The 18,613-nt window shown below is 33.0% G+C and overlaps 2 protein-coding genes across 2 annotated transcripts; both read left to right on the plus strand.

The window, feature by feature from the left end:
- The first annotated feature begins 4,732 nt into the window (after positions 1-4,732).
- On the plus strand, positions 4,733-8,284 carry LOC142549641 (auxin-responsive protein IAA9-like). Its single transcript, XM_075658696.1, has 6 exons — positions 4,733-4,912; positions 5,594-6,223; positions 6,318-6,544; positions 6,615-6,756; positions 7,457-7,518; positions 7,977-8,284. The coding sequence occupies exons 2-6, from the start codon at positions 5,619-5,621 to the stop codon at positions 8,012-8,014; spliced, it is 1,074 nt and encodes a 357-aa protein (XP_075514811.1). The 5' UTR covers positions 4,733-4,912; positions 5,594-5,618; the 3' UTR covers positions 8,015-8,284.
- Positions 8,285-14,837: 6,553 nt separating this feature from the next.
- LOC142549642 (putative E3 ubiquitin-protein ligase EDA40) lies at positions 14,838-17,449 on the plus strand. The gene is made up of 2 exons (XM_075658697.1): positions 14,838-15,570; positions 15,703-17,449. Exons 1-2 carry the CDS (start codon positions 15,187-15,189, stop codon positions 17,374-17,376), a joined length of 2,058 nt encoding a protein of 685 aa, XP_075514812.1. The 5' UTR covers positions 14,838-15,186; the 3' UTR covers positions 17,377-17,449.
- Positions 17,450-18,613: the final 1,164 nt, after the last annotated feature.

Consider the following 18,613-nt stretch of genomic DNA (forward strand, 5'->3'; position numbering starts at 1 on the left):
TATTCTATTGGTTTGATGAGTTCCAGGAAAAAATAGACCCAAAAAAATCAGTTTTTTGAATGAGACCAAATCGATAATAAGCCAAAATATTAAAGTATAAAACAATGTCAATTTATAGATTAAAATTGTAAAAATGGAATAGGATCAAACATTAGACAAAATATTTTGGAGAATAAAAAATTTGGATGGATGAAAAAGATCTAACCGGGATCAATGGTTTCAAAATAAGATATTTGCATACTTCTATTTTTAATCAAGGGTTTTTCGCATAATAGATTCAATATTATTTAATTTCGAATCTATCTAAAAAAAATTCAATACCCATTTTTTGAGGTATATTCAATACCCATTTGAAAATCAAAAGATCATAGATAAAAATTAAAATAGAAAAAGATATGCATACCACCACATATACCGATATATTGTTTTTTGAAGAATCAATATTTAAAGATAAAAAATTATATATATATTTTATATATATCGCCAAAGCTATAGGTGTGATGACGTATGTTGACACTTGAGGACGATTCACAAATCACAGAGAGCGAAGCGTGCAAATTCCAGGAGCACCTGATCATTCTCGTGCGACCAACCTTGTCTATACTTCTCTGTTATTACATCACTTTTACCCTGACATTTGAATAAAACAACGTTGTAAAATATATATATTTGATCACTAGGTGAAATAAAGAAACGAAAATGAGGATAAATTATTTTAACCACGGTAACTTCTTTGGTGTGAAGAGGAAATTTGTTTTTGTTTTTTTGTTTTTAATAAATGTATTTTATTAAAAAGGGTGAAAAGAGTACATAGTACAAACACACTGGACATCCCCAGGAGATAATCGTATGAACAATAGAACATCAACACCTACGATCAAGATACACAAAATAAATCAGTGGCACTCGGTAGACATCTGTATGTGTGAATCTGAATCTTTCTTACGAGCTCTTCGACCCTCAGCTTTTCATCTTCAAAGAGTACTCTATTACTCATGTTCCACACATGATAAATCGTCGCAGCAAGGGCCGTGACTCTCATTCTGTTAGCCGTAGAATTCCCTCTGTACGTTTCACGAAAAGCTTTGAGGATAGACGTCGGCGTACCCATAATCTTCTTCATGCCTAACCAATGTCGAATCCCAACCCAAATCAGTTTCGTTATTCTGCACTTGAAAAATAAATGCTCATTCGAAATTCTTATGCGTGTTACAAAATTAATACATAAAATTGAGAGTTGTAATTGTGTTTTGTTGGACTAAAATCTGCGATAAATTAATTTTCAATTTAATAAAATTTTGATGTTTGTCCATTACAAAATTTTGCAACTTATAAAAAAATCCAAACATATATTATATGTTTGATATAAAAACTATCTACATATATTAAAGAATATTTTTTCATAACTTAACTTTTAAAAAAATATTTTTGTTGTGAAAATAATATTTTAAACATAAAAACAAATTTTTTTTTTATAAATCTTATCGAAAATTCGTATAACAAAATTAACCTGGGAACATAAACAATAACAATCACGGGCGCCCTCGCTAATCCATATTCCCATTAGAAGATAGGGATAGGCTCAGCTGCGGTTTGTTGGGGAGGCCATTATCAAACAGTACGTACAAAAATATACGTAATTTCATGTGTGTGATAATCACGCAAAGCATCACCCCATCAGAGGTATTTTAAATAGATGGATATTAAAATATCATATTTTATTTAGTAAAAATTATCATAAATAAATGCTAATTTAGAAATTTTTGAAAACATCAATCAATTGAGTTTATATTTAATAGCTTATGAGTCGATATAATTAATGAAGGTCAAATAAAAAATAGATGGTTTTTTTTTTTGAGATATTTTCCCGTATCTTTAGTCTTGAGATCGTATAATTATGTCAATGTTTATAATCATAACTAATTTTTTTAATATAAAATATAATATTTTTTTATTAATAATTTAAATAAAAAATTATCTCATAAAATTAATTATTAAAATTATTTAAGATTAAAAAAAATGATAACCCGACAAAGCAATTTGACTTGCCGCTTTCGTGTCCCCCTCAAACGATCTGTCCCCTACTTTCATATTCATATTCTCCTAATAAAAATTGCCAACTTTTCAACCCTATTTCCCTTTATGCCCTCCATCAGATTCCTCGTGTCCCCTCCTCAAAACTGTGAAACTTTTACTTGCGGTCATTTTCCTTTTTACACAAATTAATTGTGTAAAAATCACATGTAAATATCCATTTTTTTTACCAAAACTTTAAATATTCCATCATTTGGTCCCCTAAAAGTTATTGCTATGAGCAGGGGTGTTCATTAAACGGTTTAAATTGAAAAAATCGACCAGACTATAAATTTCGGTTTTTTGGTCTCACAAAATACAATCTGTGAGACCGTCTCACACAAATTTTTGCCTATTAAATATATATGTGAAATTGTTTTGTTGGGGATGAGAATTGAGAGTATTATATTGTTGTAAAAATTATTTTATTTAGAGTGATAAACGTATTATTGCATTAAAAATGGTCATACTGAAAGATCAAAATAGTTATTATTTATATCATATTCTTTTTATATTAATAATAATATCTATGTTACTATATTATTAAAGTTGAAGAAATTAAAATGATTAATTTTTATCAACCAAAAATACCTTAATCTCAAATAACATTTTTTAAAAAATATTATAGAACCCATAATATAAAAAATTATTTAACAAAGCACATGTAATAATTAATGTTTATTATGGCCTATGCGACTGAGAATTTAATTTGTGATTTACATGAATTAATTGTTCAAAGGAATTTGGTTCATAATGATCTATCCCCAAGCACTGCTATTGCAGCACAATGATGATATATTATTACCATTATATAATATATCTCGCCGGGATCAATTTTAAATACTCGCGGAATGATGCTTTATTATTACACTTTCGTGTTTTTTTACCATTAATTATCTTATTAAATATTCATACCATCTTTAATGACAACATATATTTAATTCTCACATCTGAAAATAACATAATGTTCAACAAATTATATGCTTGGGATGAATAATTTCTATAAAAGGAAAACCCAATCTCTGTCCCAAATAGGGAAAGTTTGAAAATCATTCACACCCGTGATTTATTTTTTTAATATGGAATTAGAAAAGGACATAAATTGCAATTAATATATATATATATATATATATATATATATATATATATTTGTTTTCAAATATAGCAAGATCCCTTCGAATCTTTGACAAACCAAACTTTTTTTTATTGTTCTTTACCCATATATCCAACCACAAAATATATATTCTTCTCTCTTTTTACTGAGCTTTACATTCTCTAAGTGTAGTGTAAAAGTATGAAAACATTTTTTATTTTTAATTATTAACATATTATCGACTAAATCGAATTAAGTCAACGTAAAACTTCAATTTCTTTTATACAACCTGGTGTAGGGTGTGTGCTTGATTTTTTTTATTTTAAGTATGTTTGAGTTCATGTTCCTCTCGAATAAAATGAAAATGTTTAGCCACTTCACTCATATGTAGGGCCGGACCTATTATGAGGTCAAGGAGGCCACCGTTTCAGGGTCTGGTCCTTGAGGGGGTCCAATATATATATTTTGAGTTGATGATATGTTGAAATAATTTTTTTTGGCCCAATATTAAATAAAAAGAAGAGTAATCTGATTATTTTTTGTTTATAATTGATCAAACTCGACATTTTCTTCAAGCTCGGTTTAAACAATTTAAATAATATCAAGAGACTTTGGGGTATTTGTTAAGTTTGGAGAAGTTAACGAGTTAGTCTTTAACAAGCTTGATAAGTATTATATATAACTTCAACAATTTTTTAGATGCTACAGTGTTTGACAAAACTGAATGATTTATTCTCAAATACTTATATTATCTATAAGATGTGGTTACCTATCATAATATCAATTGCATAAATAGAAAGAAGTTTATTGAAGTCGAAGTTAATAAACACTTATTTTCGATCAATAATATCACAAAATAAACTAAATGAGGTAGCTATGTTATTAATTGACAAAGAAATGATGAAAACTGGATTATATAAATTTGATATACACTTTTCTTCATAGACAATTATTATTTATGTAATTAATTCAAATATTTATTGACTTGTTTTATATGTAATATATTGTTTATTGTGTATTTATTATTTGTTAACTGCATTTTAGCATTATTTATAGCAATAAGAGAACACATTTTTAAATTTCCGCTTCAGCACTCATCAAACACAAGTACGGATCTACTGAGATGGTGACGATGACATAAACAAGTTCAATTTTGACAACAGAACAACCAAAACAATTTTAGTTTTCACAATTTAATTGTGAAACATCCATCATCCTAGACTTCAAATTGTTTGAGTTTTAAAAATTTAATTAAGCTAATAATTATTTGTGAACCATATAATTATTTATATAGAGCATCTGTTATTTACAAATATGAAAGGGCATATTCGGCATTTGGGTCTCTGCCAGAAAGTTTTAAAAGAGATCCAGTAAGACTGTCTGCGATACACCATTTATCACCCTGCAACAACGACAGGTAATTATTTCTCCATGGGCATCTTCAACGGCTACGATCCACTTGCTCGAATCTCTCCCAGCCGTCGATGATCCCTTTCCCACTTTCACGTAGAATCCCCTTTTTACCCCCACCTTGTCGGATTGCAATTTTTTTACTCGTAATACATATATATTCATATATTCTTCTCTCTAGCTTCTGTTTCTAGCTTCCTCTTCTTTGGATGGAGGGTACTTGAAAAATCCTCTCTGTTTTGCGTTTCCTGCTTTTCTCTACAGTTCGTCCGAGTTCTGAATCCGCATCTTCTTTAAGCTTCTGCTGTTACTGCTCGATTCGTGTATAATTTTCAGGTACGAGCTACTATTCTCGCGGACAAGTGGAGATGCCTTTTTTTTTTCGACTTTGTTGTTTTTTGGCTTGGTGGTACCTAAATTGATCTGAGATCTTTAGTTAGTTTGTAGCATTTGTTGTCATTTGACTATATGATTGTGTGACGTGTGTCGTAGATCTTGTGCTTCTGTATGAGCACTGATTGAAGGTTGGAAGAGTGAGATGTTGGGTTATGGCTGTGGAGGTTATGGGGAAGTTGCCAAATATGACTCTGCCGTTTGATTTTATGTTTTTTTCCCATTTTTGTGCGGCGGTAATCAGTATTCATTTGCTTGTTTATGGAGGAATTTAATTGATTGTCTCTGTGCGAAAAAAACTTTTCTCTGGTAATGATTTGATGTTTTGATTTTTTATTTTTTTTAGGAGAATTGGAGTATCTGTTTTGTTTTGAGTATCCGAAATTATGTTATAGTTTTGCCTTTTTCTTCATTCTAGGGTTGCAGATTTCATGATAAACCTTTCCGATTTGTGTGAATATTTCCCTATTTGTCCCTAGTAGAAATAATGATTCCCACGACAAAGTTTTCCTTTCAAGAGTTACTCTTATATTTGGGAAAGTTAATGTTATTGTTCCATTAATATGTTTGCTTAAATCAGTTTAAGACTACTGTCAGTTTTCTGAATGAACCTCTATTTTGCAGATTGTAGGATATTGTATTGCACTTGATGTCTCCACCACTGTTGGGTATTGAGGGGAAAAGTCAATGTAATGTTTCTTTGATGGCATCTTCAGCATCTACAGATTGCATTACCCAGAATGAATTGGGGTTGAAAGAACGCAATTACATGGGTCTGTCTGATTGTTCTTCGGTTGATAGCTCTGCGTTCTCAAGAATACCTGAAGAAAACAAGAACAAGTTGAATCTGAAAGCGACTGAATTGCGGCTTGGTCTTCCTGGATGCCAATCGCCAGAGAGAGATCTAGGTTTTACCCCGTTGAGTTCCGGGAATCTTGATGAGAAGCAACTGTTTCCGCTGGCTCCATCAAAGGAAGGAATCTGTTTGGTATCGCAAAAGACGGTCACTTCCGGCAACAAAAGAGGATTCTCAGATACTGTAGATGGATTTAATGAAGGAAATTGGATGTTGAATGGGTCGGTTTCTGATCCTGAACAAGCAAACTTGGCTGGCAATGCTGGGATAAATGTTATGCTTTCCAACAGGTCATCTGGAACCCAATCATCCATTAAGACAGAGGTGCCTGCGAAGAAGTCACAGGAATGCAAGGACAAGATGAATGGATCTAATGCCAATAGTGTACCTGCAGCTAAGTGCGTGTTTTAAGCTCGATAAATGGCAATAGATGAGTACTGTAATCAAGTTATTCTGGGACCTATGACTATTGTATTGTTCATTGTTTTGCAGGGCACGGGTTGTTGGTTGGCCTCCTATCAGATCCTACAGAAAGAATACTCTGGCCACAAACACAAAGAACAACGATGAAGTTGATGGTAAACCTGGTCCTGGTGCTCTTTTTGTGAAGGTCAGTATGGATGGTGCTCCTTATCTGAGGAAGGTGGATCTGAGAATGTACTCCACATATGCTGAACTTTCTACCGCGCTTGAGAAAATGTTCAGTTGTTTTACCTTAGGTAAGCCTTTCTTCAATTTAGATTATAATTCCAGCATGTGCAAGATTATGTGACGCTGTTCTGGCTTCAGGACAATGTGGACCTCAGGGAGCTCCAAAAAAGGAAATATTGAGTGAGAACAAGATGAGGGATCTTTTGCATGGGCCTGATTATGTGCTGACTTACGAGGATAAGGATGGTGATTGGATGCTTGTTGGAGATGTCCCTTGGAAGTAATTTTTCTACCGTCTTCTTTGAGTCTATGGTTATTGCTGCTGCTGCTTACCATATATAATTTCTTTAAAACAAATAATGAAGCTACATCCACTCAAAGTTTCATTAGATGAATTTGCACACGTAATATAAATATATTTATTTATGTGTAAAATATGTGCCACAATTGAAGGTTTGACTTAGTAGCAAAGTAAGAAAACATTTTGCTGATTATCGCGCCGCCAGCACTAAAAATATTACTTTTCTCAATTTATTTTGTTTTTTTTGGCAATGTCAGTCAAGGTCGGAATTGATCATCTTTTCATTCTTGAGTATTCTTCATTTTTTACTTTGGTTATGATACAGTCTGCAACTTATTCATTCCTTGTAAGCAGTTATTTATATTTAATTTCTGAATTAATTCATAAGAATATAAATAATTTAGAGTTTAGTGCATGCGGCTGGTAAACATCAATAATTTCTTGTGTTTTTTTGTCGGTGTACATCTCTAATTATTAATTTTCAAACTTGTGAAGTTTTGCACAATTGGATGGTTGACATTTATCTGCATTGTTTTCCTGGGAATTTCACGAGTTTCTGAATATGCTACTCAGAATTGTGTGAACTGAGTTAATGGAACATGAGAAATTGGTTATCATTGATGTTGTTATGTACATCTTCCATAACTTGTCACGTGACCGAGCAGTGGTTCTATTCTAGGATGTTCATTGACTCATGCCGGAGGCTCAAAATTATGAAAGGCACTGATGCTATTGGATTAGGTTAGCCATTTTATTGTGATTTGGATTTCGTTTATCCCCGTATATGAGCTTTTATCACTGCATGGACTTCTTAATTTTTAAAAGCATATTGTATGTGTGATCTGAAATTCTTTGGTGAGCCTCTTGGTTATTTATTCAGTTTATGATTGTCTTTTTAAAACCATACGAACATTTGAACTCTATAGATGGTTTAAAACTCAATAATCTATTCTCGTAATCTTCATTTCATATATGCATTGGGGATGTTCAACTGCCAAGTTGCATGGGGATGAGAATGTAGTGTACAAACTGGAATACTTGAAATACAAACATCGATACACGACAAACTTGGACCTACAAATATAAATAACATAGTAAATAAACAAGGAAAGAAACCCATGAAACAATTGAACTCGAACCTTTCTGTTGTATCGTTGGACTTTTTTTAAGTTTCTTGTGACATCTCTCTTTGTTTACAGCTCCCAGGGCCGCTGAAAAATTAAAGAACCAAAACTAACTTTCCGCTCTGGGAGATGGCTCTGTGGTCGGCATGGTCAATAGTGGATGATCCAGAGTCTAAATGAAAGCTGAAAAACGAAATGGGGAAATGAAAGATTTGTTTAAATGTCGTGTGATTCAGCCGTAAATTATGCTTTAGATGTCTTCTGGTTTGTTGAAACGACTGGTTTTGAGATTCTTAGTTGGCCATATAGTTATACTGAAATGTTTGTTGTGATGTTCTTGTATTGTTGAATGCGGGTGATTTAATTAGATATATTTTGTGTCACTCTAACTGTTGGTTGCTATGCAGTTGTGTCTCTGTGTCTTCTTATTCGTTTTAGAATGTTACCTTGATTTCACCGGTAATTTATGGCGTAGTACCTTATGGAAAAAAAACCCTCTTATCTCTCGTGTGTTTTAATCTAATGTTCTGTTTTTGGCTTGTAATCTTGTTGTGATTAGTGTCATTCACAATCATCCAAGTTCCCCACCAATTAATGTGGATTCTGCATATTGCATTGTTTTCTCCGGTTAATCACGTCCTTTCTCTAATAGAGGAATCCGTTCTGGCATCTTTAACAAATTTCAAGTTTTGACACATTTCACATATTATATCTTCGTAGAACATAAATTAGATTGTGATAATATGATGTAATGTTTGGGGTGGTGGCGCTTCGGTTTGCAGCAAAGCAAGCAACTTGATTTCTTTATAATTATTAGATCGATTGAGTTTGATTAATGCTAGAAGCATTTCTTTCCACGAATTCGGTAAACATATGAAAACGATGATTGCCCATTTTAGTTTAATTATCTTTAGCTGTCCAACAGATGTTTCTTAGGGCATAAAAAAGTTATCAAAACCCGAAAATCGGTTATACAAATTTTTTTATACACACACATTGCGATGGAGTAACTTGAACCTAGAACGGTTTTCTGAGGTCATGTCATCTAGCGAAAGAGAGGATTTTGGCAAGTGTGTGCAGATTCTTTTGGCAAGCGGATAAAATTATCGGAGATGGGTAAATTAGCTAGTCAATTTATTTTCAAATTTTTGGTTCTAAACTTCAATGAGTAGTCTCTTGTGAGACGGTCTCACGAATCTTTATCTGTGAGACGGGTAAATCTTACCGATATTCACAATAAAAAGTAATACTTTTAGAATAAAAATAATATTTTTTCATGAATGACTGAAATAAGAGATCCGTATCACAAAATACGATCCGTGAGATCGTCTCACACAAGTTTTTGCCAAATTCAATACTCAACAATGTGCTTTTCATATTTATGTCTTACAGAGCTCTGACTCTGGACAAGAATGATGTGATATTAATTCTTTCTTCACGTTGCATTGATTCTCTTCAACTACTACTGTTAATAAGCTATATGCCAAGTTTCCTTGCAAACTTGGTTGGTTGATAACCACAAAAAAATAAATACAAATTTTAATTTCATAAAGAAAATTGAATTTGGCCCATCTTTGATCGCCATTTTAATTAGACACGAATGCTTGAAAATGGAAGGCTATTAATTCAATAAATAATCGAATATCATAAATAAATAAAAATTTCATGCAAATTACAGATCTAAAGACCCCTTCGATTTTATACACATATGAAAACAATTCTTGAAGTACACTTTTCTTGAATATACACACACTCAACACACATATACATGCACTGTTTCTCTAAAAAAAAAATCTTGTTCTTGTGTTGAGAAGCCAATATACGCGTCTCCTTGAGCACCCCATTTTAGGCGAAAGACTTGTAGGTCTACATCTCTATTAATGTTCAATCACTGGTAGGGAATTTGATCGAGACTTGACACTGTTAGCACATGGGGCGAATGCATCTCTCTTCACCAAACTGTGTCATTGAGCACTAATTTTATGCACAAATATCATTCACCTATAGTTTGATCCATCCCGTCGTTGAATAGTACCATGGATTGGAAGTTTGAACTCTTATTCACGAGCCGAGAGAAGTCGTCACTTATGGATGGAACGAAACTCGCTTCTCCACTTTGTATACCAAGTCATTCTGTACTAATAAATACAAGAATCAGTTTCCATTATATAAAAGATTTACACCGATATGCGTAGTATATGGAGTGATGCACAAAGTAAAACAGAAGATTTCAAATAAAAAGTGTTTACATACATATTTCAACGAGATATGAATAATATTTTATTTTTGATGAAATTTTACAACATTCAAAACTTGGTTTCGATCACATAAAAAATGACAACAGCCTACCTTGAACTACCATTACAAAACATCATCATTCAAGTTTGGGCAAATGAAATAATTAAGTCACGTAGTTTCTGGACTTTAGATAGACATCATCTCTCGAGTGAACTATTACCATCTCTTTCATTCATCCTTCCTTCTTGAATGCCCACCAAATTATGCTGTCGCACTGATTTTTATCCTTTTATGGTTAAATTAAATTAACCTTGATTAGGGGAATGGACACACTATACATAATGATGATTAGCCTTGTCGCTCTTCTTTTTTTAAAAAAAAAAAAAAAACCTTAATTGCATTTTTAGATTGATTATTCTTATTTGACAAAAACTTGCTGTGAGACGGTCTCACGGGTCGTATTTTGTGAGACAGATATCTTATCTGGGTCATACATGAAAAATTATTACTTTTTCATGCTAATAGTATTATTTTTTAGACAAAAACTTTTGTGAGACGGTCTCACGTGTCGTGTTTTGTGATACGGATCTCTTATTTGGGTCATACATGACAAAATATTACTTTTTATTGTAACTATCGGTAGGGTTAACCCATTTTACAAATAAAGATTCGTGAGACCGTCTCACAAGAGACATACTATATTTTTTATTGTGAATATCGGTAGGGTTGACCCGTCTCACAGATAAAAATTCGTGAGACCGTCTTACAAGATACATACTCCTTTTATTTTGGTGCATCTTCGAAGATATCATATTTGATTTTTTTTAATAAAAAATGACAAAAACTTGTAGGAGACGGTCTCACATGTCGTATTTTCTGAAACAGATCTCTTATTTGAGTCATCCTATGAAAAAGTATTACTTTTTATGCTAAGAGTATTATTTTTTATTGTGAATATCAGTAGGGATTGACCGGTCTCACAAATAAAAATTCGTGAGATTGTCTCACGAGAGACCTATCTACTCGTAAAAAAATATAGCATTTTTTGGGTAGAAACTGGCTTGGCACGACCTGTGGCACTTTTCGGGCAAATTTCATCGTTTCAGGCATGTTAAATGATATTTTTCCATTTTTAGTGATTTTTACTTGGGTAATAGATTGATATAGAAAACTAGACTGTTCGATTTTGAGTGTGTTCTATTTGTTAGTTGTAATATAGTTTTCTTTTATTCTACCCATTATGAATTGTTTTCAGAAATAATTTTCAAGTATGACCAATATGAAAGTAGTTTTGATTAATACAGATTAATCAATTATGGGAAAAAAAATTCTTAGTCTTTGTATCATTTTTAGATTTTGTTTTTTAGCCATTATATGCGAATCACATAGCCATTATATGCGAATCAAGATATTAATCATTTTGTTTTAAGCTTATGCACCCGCATATGGCTGCATTATATCAACATGGGGCCAAAAATCTACAAGTAGACACAATTTGAATTAATTTTGGATTAGAGTAAAATAAAAAGGTTAAATGGTAATCATCATTGACCAACATTTTTAAAATTTAAATGGGAAAAATCATAGAGTAGTTTTCTTGTGAGACGGTTTCACGAATCTTTATCTGTGAGACGGGTCAACCCTACCGATATTCACAATAAAAAGTAATACTCTTAGGCTCCGTTTGGTACATGTGATAGGATAAGTAAATGATTAATAATTAGAATGATTAAAAAATGAGATATGTGGATTAATGGTATGGTGGGATAAATAACATGTTGTTTGGTATGATTTTAAAATGATGGATTAATTTTGTAAATTTTATTGTAACTACCAAAATATCCCAAATGCTAATTAAATATATATTCTTGAAATAATTGAATAGATAATTAAATATTTATAATTATAATTTACATTTATTAAAATTAATTTAAATATATTTATTAAAAATAAATTTGTAAATATGCATTTACTTTAATAATTAAAATAACAATAATATTTTGAATGTTAATATTAAATAAAGTTTTAGTAATAATTACAATATTATTGTTTTTTTAAAATAATTATAAATATCCTTAAAATAATTTGATAGATAATTAAATATTTATAATTACAATTTATGTTTATTAAAATTAATTTAAATCATTAAAAAAATAAATTAGGATTGAAAAAATATTTATTTTCATAAAAAAATTAATTAACAAGATTATAAATTTATAAAAATTTAATTTAAGATAAATTTGTATTATCATTTATTTTCTTTAAAGTAATTGAAAATAATAAAAATATATGAAATTAATTTATAAAAAATATAATAAATATTTAAATATTATATTAATTATTAAATTTTCAGTAATTTTAATTTTCATATTATATTGAAGAAAACAATTCAAGGGTATTATGATCAATATACAATCTTATCATGATCATTATTCAAAAAATATTAATTATCACTCCCTTCGAGGAGTGATATTTAATCACACAAATAACATGAATAGTGACTGGATGACCTAAATAAAAAATCTGTCTAACAAAATACGACTCGTGAATCCGTCCAAGACAATGTTTTGCCAAAATCATATACTCATTAATTCAAATTCTATTTTTAAATTATGAAGATGCTTCTTGTTCTTGATGAGCATTACATTATAGATATAAAAATGGCACTCATTTTGTTGCCTAATTATGGAGTTGGTTGGTGAGAATTTCAAGCATTAAAGAGAAAGATAACGGCCCTTGTTCCTATTTTTTTTATTGGAATAAAAAAAACGTATTTTATTTATTGGTGAGTGTCCACATCACATGCCCATTTTATATGTCTACATCAGGTGCACTTTGGGATTAAAATACACTAATTCCTTCGTCTTTGCATTAATCAAGCACAACTTTAATATTATTTAGGAACTCGGAAGGAAGATGGGGTCTGTCCTACTCGTATCACTTCAATCTTTGCTACGTATGTCCTAGCAATTTTGTATATGTACTAAGTACTTGTATCGATCGATGTCCATAATTATTTCTTGAATTAAATCATTTTTAACTCAAATAAGTAAACTTTATTAGAGGATTTAATAAGTTAATATTGTCTTTATTTATAGACAAAAACTTGTGTGAGACGGTCTCACGGGTCGTATTTTGTGAGACAGATCTCTTATTTGGGTCATTTATGAAAAAATATTACTTTTTATGCTAAGAGTATTACTTTTTATTGTGAATATCAGTAGGGTTGACCCGTGTCACAGATAAATATTCATTAGACTGTCTCAGAAGAGACCTACTCTTATTTATATACCAAGTAAAGGAAAATATCCATATCTGGGCAGCTCCATGTGTTTATGGTAAAAAAAAAAAAAACAAATTGAATGGCAACATGGTGAGACAGAAGCTTTGACTCTCAACTCCAACTTACTCGAATAACTTAAGATGAATTAGATTTAATACAGAAAATTCATTTGTAACCTTACTTTAATAAAATTTTAACTTTAAATTATATGTTATGAGCTAAGCTTATTTGATACGATCGATATATACAATGTATTTCATTAAAAAGAAACATCAAACTGGATTTAGTTTTCCAAAGAAAATGGGTGAAATCTGAAACGCTCGGTCTGTTTATTTACCATGCACAGTAGGTGATATATGTAAAATGGCGGGGAAACGCACAAGAAAATCAATTTGGGCTGTGAAAAGATCCCACGAACATTTCCAAAACGAAGCAAAAAGTGTAAAGGTTCCAAAATTTAAGGCAAAAGTAGAGTTCAGTGCTCTGCCTATTTATTTATCTGTGCGCGTATCTCTTTGCAGATGATTCAGGTTACCCTTTGACTTTACCTGATCTCTTTACTCAATTAAATAAGGGAAGGGAAAAAATCCCATCTAACCAATTGAAATTATTATTGTTATTACTATTATTACATAAAAAAGCACTTGAAAGATGCTATTCAATTTGAATCTACAAATAATTAGATAATTATTATAACTGTAATATATGAAAAATTTGCAATTTTGATATTGTAATTGATATGTTTTGAGCTTGGTAATATTTTTCATTCAACGAACTGAAATTTTTTTGTTTTGATCTTTTTACTGTCTGAAACCACTAAAATTCATTGAATATCATTTATTTGATATTGATGTTATCTTACGTCACTCATATGACAATAATAAATGTTATATTAAATAAATTAAAATATACATAAATAAAAATAAAATACAAATTTTTTTCTCCAATTTTGAAATATTGGGTTATTTTTTTTTTATTTTTCTATCAGAAGAATTTTAATGTTAGTAATATGAGATTTACTCTCGTAATATGTGTCATGTTAGAGATTATCAAGGGCTAGACGGGTGATTTTCTGGAATAGCTTTACATAAGAAAGAGATTATAATCGTCATCTGCGTCAAATAAACCATATTCGATTGATTTAATGGTTTTTAAACAAAACATACCAAATCAAAATAAATCCAATGATTTTATATATCGATATAATTATTTAAATAATTTTAGAAATTAAATTCTTGGCACTATCCATAGATTACTTTAAAAATTAATCAATGATTATGATTCTAGATTAAAACTGGTGAGTTTGCCGAGAAATGCAACATCAAGAAAACACTAAATTCAGTAATAAACAAGGAATCATTATCCCGTACAAAACGGTTTAATCTAATGCAAATTATATCACTTTTGTTTTAGCATGGTAATAATGTAAAAAATAAGGTTCAAATATTTTTCTTAAAAAAAAAAAAAAGCGAGATAAAAGAGAAGAGGGGATGTTTTTTAATCATTGTTTTGTCCCATTCGCCATTATCACACTTGATGTCTTTTTTCTAGCACCTGTCAACGACCGCTCCTTGTCTTCTCCAAAAACACCAAAATCCTGTTTTGTGCAACAGACCACCATTTTAGCTAGCTAGCTTTCCTCCCATCTTCTTCATCATCATAAAGACTCCCAAACTGTCCTAAATCTATCATTATATCGCAGAAAGCAAAAGATCAAGAAAACCTTTACCTGAGGATATATTGTTGATTTTGGTCTCGCAGAAGATGGTTTTGGGATGGCGAAGAGCATTCTGCACATCCATTTCCAAGGATCAGAACCAGGATTCCGCGATTATCAAAGAAGAAACATCGGACCCAGATCCCAGCCCGAGAATCCGCTCCAGATTCGGTGGCTTCTTCTCGAATCCTTCGACTCCTCGCCTTGAGACTCAGCCGGATTCAGGGCCCGGCCTCCGCTGCAGAACCACCGTTATGCCGCCGGAAGTGTCCGCAGCAGTCGCGGCTTCAACCAACTCAGCGGCTCCACAATGTGTGAAACTCCATTGCAAGACAGGAAACAGTCCAAGATTCTTCAATCGATCCACACCTTCCTCCCCTCGCTCGCCATCCACCTTTTGCTTACTCAAATCAAGCCTGGGTCTTACAAAGGTATATAATCTTGGTGGTACAGTAGGTGATTGATTGAAAGTTTGGTGCTTTTACTTTTGAACAGTGGGATTTGGTTATTAATTATTTTTTATTAACTTACGCGGATATCGATTATTTGGTAATGATTAACAGAGAACGTGCGGAATATGCTTGCAAGGTGTGAAGACAGGCGGGGGAACGGCCATTTTCACAGCGGAGTGCGGTCACAGCTTCCATTTCCTATGCGTTTCTTCTTGCGTTAAGAAACAGGGCTCCCTCGCCTGCCCCGTTTGCAGTTCTGCATCGAAGGAAATGTATCTTTTGAACTCGGATAGTTTCCAGAAATTCTATAAAGATGATCAGAAGAGGAGAGAATCAGAAGCTAAAGAATTTAGAAATCCAAAGAACAATGAGAGAAGATGCACGCTGAAGGTCTATAATGATGACGAGCCACTGTCGTCACGCACTTCCTGCGCACGGTTCAATCCGATACCTGAATCAGATGAAACTGAAGAAGAAAATGAGGAATTCCCCGGATTCTATCGCTCAAACAACGTGAAGGTTTGTAATGAGATGGGAAGGAGTTTAGAGATTGCTTTCTCGCCGGAGGTGGCTATTTTATCGGTTGGGAAAACCAGCGAGACTTACGCCGTGAGTTTGAAAATCAAAGCACCGGCGGCGACTGTTCGGAGTGCTCCCATTGATTTGGTGACCGTGCTCAATGTCAGCAGAGGTGTGACCGGCGAAAAGCTTCGCCTGATGAAGAGGGCTATGAGACTGGTGGTCTCCTCCCTCTCCGCGGCTGACAGATTGTCCATCGTGGCATTCTCCACCACTTCGAAGCGTCTGCTTCCGCTGCGCAGAATGACCAGCGCAGGCAAGAAATCTGTGCGCATGATCATCGACGCAGTCGGGGCACTGGATTGCGCCGGCTCCAGCCCTACGGACTCGCTCAAAAAGGCCGCCAAAGTCATCGAGGACCGCCGCGAGAAAAACCTCTCAGTCAGCATCTTCCTATTCACCGACGGTCACCGCAAAGACCCTGTTGCCACATCCTCAAGCCTCTCACACATGAAAATCCCGATCCATTCTTTTAACCTGAGCGCGTGCGTCCAAGCGCCTCCGGACTCTTTCGCGAAACGCATAAACTGTTTACTTTCGACCTCTATCCAGGATCTCGAAATTCAGCTTGTGCCGGCAACTAGTTCGCCCCCGTATGAGATTCCGGCGGTTTATTCGTACACCGGCAGGCCAGCATTTGTCGGATCCGGGTCAGGCTGTTTCCGGGTCGGGGATTTCCATTCAGAAGAGGAGAAAAACTTGTTGGCAGAATTGAAGGTCCCATCGTCGGCTCCCCGGACCCATCGCTTCTTGTCCGTTCGATGCTCGTACAAAAACCCGTCAACCTTACAACGAATACACGACAAAGAGAGATTTCTTCCACTTCCCTGCCCACGCGCCTTTGGTTCCTCCACTAACGAGTTCAAACAATTCAAACACCTCTTCATCACCACACGCGCCGTCGCCGAGAGTAGGAGACTGGTCGAGATGAACGACATAAGAGGCGCGCAGCACACGCTGGCTTCGGCCCGTGCTCTGGTCGCACATTCCGGCGACGAATTCGTACGGTTGCTGGAATCGGAGCTTAGCGGATTGAATCAAACGCAGCAGCGGAGAAAGAACATCCACGAGAGAGAAGCGGGAGTCGAGCCGATAACTCCGACGTCGGCTTGGAGAACGGCGGAACGGCTGGCTAAAGTAGCCATCATGAAGAAATCATTGAACAGAGTCAGCGATTTGCATGGATTCGAGGATGCTAGATTTTAATTTTCTTGAAAATAAAAATAAGTGTAAAAAATAAAATAAAATAAAATAATAATATTATTGAAGTGGGGCTGTATATATTGGAAAGTTTTAAACATTTGGATCGAAAAACCCCATATAGAATGCGTGATAATGAATTTTATCTTAGTTTAAAAAAATAAAATATTTAAATTTGTATTTTTATAATTGTTTTAATCGTATTTATTTATAGAGTGAACGATATATTATTACATAAATAAGCAGAATAATTTTCATATCTAACTCTAATACTAACTTAGTCTTTTGGCATTTTCAATTTCTAAATGAAATATATTGCGTAATTTTCTTAAAAAAATAGAACTTTATTACAAATTTTTCGTAATCTAAATAATATCTGCTCTAAACTATTCAATTTAGAATGCCATAAATACCAGAAATTGAATCTAACAATGTGAAAATGTTCTTGAATCTCTACTATAATCTCTACTGTAATTAAAAAATACAAAGAAAAAATAAAAAAAAATGGACACTGTCGCTGCAGTTGCACCAACCTAGCGCTGAAAATAGTGCTGGGTTGGAGCAAAAATCAAACGCCATTTTAGTATTCTGACGTTGAATTGGAGATATTCTTATGATTGTAATATCTTGTTCGTCGAATCCTGTATCACAATTTCAAAATAAAACTGGGTTAGAGATGTCCTAAACTGGTTGTCTCTTGAAAGAATATTAGGCTTGTGGTAAGTCGAACTCTTCGAATCTCATGATAAATGATCTTTGCGATGGGTGATATCACGAATCCCTGCATAGCAAGTGCTTTTCTAAGTCTAGATTGAACTTATATGTCGCATCAAATCAAATATGACAAAAGTTTCTAAAGAAAAATCTAAGAATCCAGATCTATGTTCAAGGAAATTAAGGACATTTTCTTGTCTAAAAATTTACAAGATATAATAAAGGATAAACTTTATGTTCTCTATAACCTCTCATTCATAGTTTTAGCTTATATATATGTTCTCCAATGTATTACATTATCCAATTTTAAAGTCGGAGGATAAATTTCCAGCAACGTTTCACATGTTTGTTCACAAAATTTTTATTAAGAACATTATCAAAAAATCAAAGGAGTCGAGATCACGTCAACCATAAAGTCCATCGCACGACCTCGAATCTAATCCACATGGCTTAAAAAAGAACCTTACTTGTTTGCCTAACTTGCATATTTGAATAATTACCAATTAATTACTAATTTCATAAATATAAT

The sequence above is a fragment of the Primulina tabacum genome, chromosome 6 (genome assembly GCF_025594145.1).
Source record: "Primulina tabacum isolate GXHZ01 chromosome 6, ASM2559414v2, whole genome shotgun sequence".
Taxonomy (NCBI): Eukaryota; Viridiplantae; Streptophyta; class Magnoliopsida; order Lamiales; family Gesneriaceae; genus Primulina; species Primulina tabacum.